This window comes from Rosa chinensis, chromosome 6 (assembly GCF_002994745.2).
Source record: "Rosa chinensis cultivar Old Blush chromosome 6, RchiOBHm-V2, whole genome shotgun sequence".
Lineage (NCBI taxonomy): Eukaryota > Viridiplantae > Streptophyta > Magnoliopsida > Rosales > Rosaceae > Rosa > Rosa chinensis.
In genome coordinates this window covers 11,220,957-11,227,415 of record NC_037093.1, presented here as the reverse complement: position 1 = coordinate 11,227,415, position 6,459 = coordinate 11,220,957, and the positions used below count along the sequence as shown (strand labels likewise).

Genomic DNA, 6,459 nt, shown 5'->3' with positions numbered 1-6,459 from the left:
GCCTATTACTCACTATTGGGTTCCTTATGTTGTCGACCTGGTCTATCCTTCAACTTCTTTCAACCTGCCTATTTCTTTAACTCAAGTATACATATGCAGAAAATACCATGAAGATGTCATCATGTGCATTATGTTGTTCTCAATAAAGACTAATGTATTTATACTGAAGCAACAAACAGTTAACATATATATGTAAACAGCACCATCAAAAATGATCCCAACACCCAGGAAAATTAAAAACCTTCACTCTAGACATCCAACTCTCCACACTTTTCCATTTAGTTCCAAGTAATAAAGCATTAAATTCTTCAATACCCAATTCAAGCTTCAAAATTTCACTCTACTCCTCTGTTCTATCAGCAACAAAACACATCAAATATCCAAATAACACACAAAACCAGCAAAACACATCACATCAAATCGTGAAAACAAAAAATAAGAACACCCAAAAAGCTAAACCATGTAATTGGGAAACTAAATTAGTTGAATTGAGAAGAGGAGCTACCTGCAACCATAAACACTCGGATACCTGCAATATTCATGAAAACCACAGGAAAAAATCAATTAGGTAGGGAACTGAAGAACCGAACAATCAATTACCATGAAATTGAAATAGCTTACCTGAGTATTGGAAGTATTGTTAGCATTGGACCCGAATTTAGCAACTTCAGAAAAACAAAAACATGCAAAAAACAACTTGCTCCTCTCTCTCTGGATCGATCAACAACGATAACTGAAAAGAACAAAGCAGTGCATCAAGAGAAAGGTTTGGGCAATCCTCAGCTATGAAATTCCTTTCCTAATCCATTTCTGCATTATATTTGGCAGCTGCAGCTCTCTCTCTCTCTCTCTCTCTCTCTCTCTCTCTCTCTCTCTCCACCTCTCTGCAGCGAAGAAGCAAAGACACGATAGCACTGAGAACACCCAGGTATCGACGCAAGAGACAGGAGGCAGGGGTACAATAGACTTTTGACAATACTGCTCGGCTAGAGCTAGCACTGTTCATAAGTCGATGAACAGTGCGTTGAGAATTAGTATATAGTAAATATTGAGGAATAATATATAATAGATAATTGATATGTATGGTGTATTGGTGTTGTTTCACAAAGCACTATGCCACTATTATTCATATATAATTGTACATATGTAAAGGCTGATGCCACTATCATTCATATATAATTGTATATATGTAAAGGCTGAAGCTTGCCATGCTTTTTGCCATTCCCAGACGACCCCATTTCCCATTTCAGCATTTATCATTCTTTTTGTTCTATCGAGAATCCCGAACAACCAAACTCAATTCTTCCAGACTTCCGGTCTTTATACAGAATCCAACTTCGACTCTTTGAGTCTTGAATCTTTGCCGTTCTGCAATTCAATCTTGGATTGATGATCCTGAACGTGTCCTTCATGAGTTATCACAAGCCCTATAAAAAGATGATCAGGACATAGTGAAAGTGTGTAAGAAAAAATTGCGGACTTCAAGGGAGAGTGGATGACTTTTTTTGTACATTTGAGCAGGTTGTTCTATTTTGTCAAAAAGAGAATATTAGTGTTTCAAACATGAATAATCAATATGTATATCCAAGAAAGTCATGGCGTAGAACTCCTTAAATGACAAATATGCATTGCTATTGCTTTGACTTCTTTTGTGCAGTGATTGATTTCCAACTTCAGGAGCTAGATAACCATTTCAATGAGGTTACTACTGAACTTCTCCTTTGTGTAGCATCTCTAAGTCTTAATTATTCATTTGCAGCCTATAATAAGCAAAGTTTGATGCATCTTGCTGAGCTTTATCCTTATGATTTTTCTGCATCAGAGTTGTTGTTGCTAGAATGTCAGTTGGAGACTTATATCGATGATATGCGATCTAACAACAAGTTCCAAGAATTGCAAGGGATTGCTGAATTTGCAAAGAAATTAGTTGAGACAAGAAAGCATAAGACATAACCTTATGTTTATTTGTTGATCACTTTAGCTCTAGTACTTCCCGTTGCAACGGCCTCTATTGAAAGAGCTTTTTCTGCTATGAATATTATAAAGAATCGAATGGGAGATCAATGGATGAATGATAGCTTAGTTATATATTTTGAGAAGGATATATTCAATTCCATTGACAATGAGTCAATTATTCAGCGTTTTCAAAAAATGGCACCTCGTAGAGAACAATTATAGATATGGAAGTACTATGCTTTTCTAGGTATGTACTCTACTTTTCACTTGAAATTTTTTATTAAATTCAGTTTCTTGGATTGCACTCTTCTGCTTCCATTTGGTACAAATATGTTAATAAATGAGTATATTCCAGCTTGCCCCCAGAGAGAGAGAGAGATATATATATATATATATATATATATATATATATATATATTCCTGCGTCCGCCACTGTGCATATGGAAGCCAATGTAGGCAATTGATGCTTACATGCAGTATATACAAACTCTCGAATCCTAAATTGCAGAAGTACAGAAAAGCAAATTCACCCGTTGGGGCAGAGTCACTGGATCACTGAGTCAAGACACTGTTCACTATCACTGGACATGTGTTTTCACCCGTTGTGCCTGGGTCACTAGGTCAATCATTGTTCATTGAATACTAAAATCTGAGCTAAATATGTGTAAATACTATGCTAAAATCTTTCAATCAAGCATCTTCAATGGTTCCTTCGATCATCATCTTCACACCAAATGGCATAAACAGAACAAATTTTGTCATTCCAGCACAGACCAGGAACCGGGTTTTTTTTTTTTTTTGTTCCTTCCTTCTTTTTATGGATTCAGTTCCTTTGCTTGTTGTATAGAAGTAACTAATTAGGACTATTATCAAAAAAACTAATTACGACTACAAATCCGTCATTGTTCAATACATGGAGGTCGTACATTACACACAATCACACAAAACAAATGCATAATAGTAGACGATCCATCATGGCTCGTCAAAAACAACACTAGTAGCTAAAAGCGCTCTAATTAGTGAGCATCGACAAGGAACTAGAAGCTGCAACATTGAACTGTTCTTATTTACCGAAGGTGTAACATAAAGAGGCGTGAGGGCCCTTTTTTTTTTTTTTTAGCTAGACAGTCCAGTGAAGCAAATTATCGAGCCCTAAGAGCTTTGAAAATCATAACCTATGCGGTACGAGAGTACGATAAGATAGCGGGGCAGGAGCCAGTGCTTGAGGACCATCAGACTTCTCCTCACTTAAAGTACTTGAAGAGGACCTTCTTCTACAAGGAATGATAGTCAAGGACCTCTCATTGGGACACTGTCTGGGCTTGGAGAAGAAATTAGCACAATCAGCCGCTGACCTCTGATTCGGAAGGTCCAAAATGCAGTTCAACTTGATATCAAGAACCCCTTTCCTGATCAACTTCCTACATTGTGGTCCGACCTGGGTGAACCAGTTTTTAGCCAGTGTCAATTTCGCTAGCTTAGGCAACTGGCAAACCGACTCGGGCACTGCCCCATAGAACTTGTTGTTGGCCAAGTTCAGAAGCTGTACATTGGACAAGCAACCAAACGATAGCGGTATCGGCCCCGTTAACTGGTTGAAGCTCACATCAAACACGGTGGACTGCTTCAAGTTCCCTATTTCCATTGGTAAACACCCTACAAGCAAGGTAGAAATTATCAGATCTGAAAGCACATGAATTAATGTCAGTAAATGATTAAATGCTAGCAGGGCCCACCCATTCTGTGTGTGGAGAAAAGTTAAAGGTAGTGAAAAAACTTATCATATAACTATGATGAGGATAAGTAGTCGAACAATAAATATAAAACATCAATTCTCCTTCCATTTTTTTTTTATAGATAAATTCAAAAAAAAAAGTGCTAGTCGTGTAAAGAATAGTAAGATGATATGGTTCATTCTGAAGGTGGAAGGGAGACAGATAACATACAAACGAAAAAGTTCACTTCTCTTTTACCATATTTAATTGAATGCACGTGTGACAAAATGCAAATAGTAGTGAGATGATCAACTATGACACAAACAAGTGTTTTGCGCAAAAACTCTGTACATGTGCACCGACACATTATTATGTGAGCTACCTGGATGAACAAACTTGATAAATTCAGCATTATAACAAAACTTTACGAAAAAACTCAACATCTAGAGAAAAGAAACTATTGAAAAAAGAAATTGCATCTAATTTCGAATCAGGTAGAAAAAGAGACATAAGAGAACTTCTAATTGAAATTTCAGACTGTAGTACCTGAAAGGCCGTTCTTCAGGAAGAGAACCTCATAAAGAGTGTTTGATGCTTGGCCAATGCTTCTTGGGATTGTACCGGAGAATTTGTTGTTAGCGAAAGTGATATAATGGGCTGGAGTCGAGCCAAGAGTTCTTGGAATCTGCTGAAAGAGATTATTGTTGTTGAGGAAGAGTACATCAACGTCTAGGTTAAACACCGTGGAAGGAACAGAGTTGTTAAACGAGTTGAACCGGAGATCCAAGAAAGTCAAGTTCGAGGCAGCAAGAACTTCTGTTGGGAACGCTCCAGAGAGCTTGTTGTTGCTGAGGTCGAGCTCATAGAAGAATCGATGTTTAGCTGTGCCAGGCGGGACTGTGCCTGTGAAGTTATTGGAGTTTGCATGGAAGAAGACCAAGTCGTCTAACTTGTCGATGAAGCCACCGAGGGGGAGCCTGGAACCTTTGCCGCCAAACAAGAAACCATTGAAGTCGACTCCAATAACCGATCTCTGCTTGAAGTCCGGAACAACTGCACAGGTAAAGCCCGTGTAGTTGCATACATTATTGCCAACCCATGTTGCTGTGACTCTTTTAGGGTCACTCTGGATTTTGGACTTGAAGTTTTGAATCACATTGAAGGCATTTCGAAGTCGGGGGCTTGCAAAGCCGCCCGGTTGAGCTTCAACTTGATCATGTTGCAAACATAAATGGAGGAAACAGATAGAAAACAGAATTGAAGCACAGAAAGATATGTTGGAACTCATCATGTTTTGCTTTACAACTATAGCGATCAATAGGTAACGATATAAATAGAGAGACTAAGGTAGACTTGAGGGGAGAGACTCACTATTTTTACACCCTGACTCATCGGTGCGCATTATGCATTTGCTTTAGTCATTTCTTTTCATTTCTTTTTTGTTCTGCTTTAGTCGATGGTGCGTCCAGCTTGGGATATGTAAATAATATTTTATTGGAAAATGGAAATATGTGCAGATGAGATCCGATGCTTAAAGAGAAACAGAAAAGGAAAATAACGTACAACACTTAATACTTTAAAACTTTAAATATGATTGTAGGCCAGATGCACACATAGCCTTTGGCCCCAACTGTGACTGCACAGACAGAAGAAAGTAGTAAACTTGGCCGGGGTACGTCCTTTCCAGAAAATGACATAACAATAATTAGGCAAATCACTGTCATAAAAAAAAATTTAAAAAAATTAAAAAAAAAATTAGGCAAATCACTCATCCCGGCAACAGGGGGAGACAATGATAATCAGCAGCTTATTATCCTAATTATTTTCACGTGAATTTAAGGCTGCACTTTTTTTTGTCGGTGCAATAATCAAATAGGACTGAAAATTACGTACACTCTATTTTACAATTCATATTAATTTTTTTTTTTAGTATATTAAGCTCTGTGTTTTTGTACAGGATTGTAAAACATATGATGTTAAGATACAAAAAAAAAAAAATACATGAAGTATAGATTGTAAAATAGAGTGTGAATTTCATTTTCCAGATCAAATTAGTATTTTGATCTTTGAATAGTCACAAGTTGAGACTTCTTTGGCACTTGTCAATTTTGAGAAGGTTACTGCTCCAATTGTTGAAAAAACTGCCATTCATTTTGTTGTTGAGCAAGCCATTGTTCCAATAGTACATAAGGTAGATATCTCAAGCTAGCCCAGTTGCAGGTTCAGTTCCAACAAGCCCTCTAGATAATGCTAATGTTAATATTTCCACTAGTAATAATTTTGAAATTCTTGCCCAAATGCAGCAAGGCGAGAGCATTGTCACATATGAGCAGAGACAATTGGTGAGCGTAATGACACTTTGGTTGACACTAATAATAGAGATTCTGCTTTGGTAGAATCTAGTGTTCATCAACCTAAGTTCTGTTGGGGTGATTTGGAAAATGATGAACCCCATGGTCATCATACATATGCCCAAGCTGAGAGGATGAGTCCTTTGAGTTCCTGATTTGATGAGGGTGAAGCAACTCTAGAAAATGAGAATCTTTTCAAGTCTCTCCTAAAGTCTAAAAAAAAAAAATTAAAGACAAAAAAAGGTTCAAAGAGACCCTTACCCTGCCCGTAATTGGACGCTCATTGTGCGTATTGATCTTTGATGTAATCGGATCTGATTATTCTTGCTTATGTTTTGGTTGCCTTTTGGTTTTGTTGTTTCTTATAAGGAGTTTTGACTTCATATTCCCCTTAGGTACTGTCTATTTATTTAATAAACTTTTTTAAATTGACAAAA

At 37.3% G+C, this 6,459-nt stretch overlaps 1 protein-coding gene across 1 annotated transcript; it reads right to left on the bottom strand.

Annotated features, from left to right (window-relative positions):
* Positions 1–2,855: 2,855 nt before the first annotated feature.
* Positions 2,856–5,075, bottom strand: LOC112173419 (uncharacterized protein At4g06744). Its single transcript, XM_024311040.2, has 2 exons — positions 4,218–5,075; positions 2,856–3,612 (listed from the first exon to the last, which is right to left on the bottom strand). The coding sequence occupies exons 1-2, from the start codon at positions 4,960–4,962 to the stop codon at positions 3,125–3,127; spliced, it is 1,233 nt and encodes a 410-aa protein (XP_024166808.1). The 5' UTR covers positions 4,963–5,075; the 3' UTR covers positions 2,856–3,124.
* Between the last annotated feature and the right edge of the window lie 1,384 nt (positions 5,076–6,459).

What these genes read in the sequence shown, in the direction of transcription:
- LOC112173419 (XM_024311040.2), bottom strand. Translation starts at nt 4,962, where the DNA reads ATGATGAGTTCCAACATATCTTTCTGTGCTTCAATTCTGTTTTCTATC. An exon ending in CCTGAAGAACGGCCTTTCAG is followed by an intron (nt 3,613 to 4,217) that starts GTACTACAGTCT and finishes CCTTGCTTGTAG; the next exon opens with GGTGTTTACCAATGGAAATA.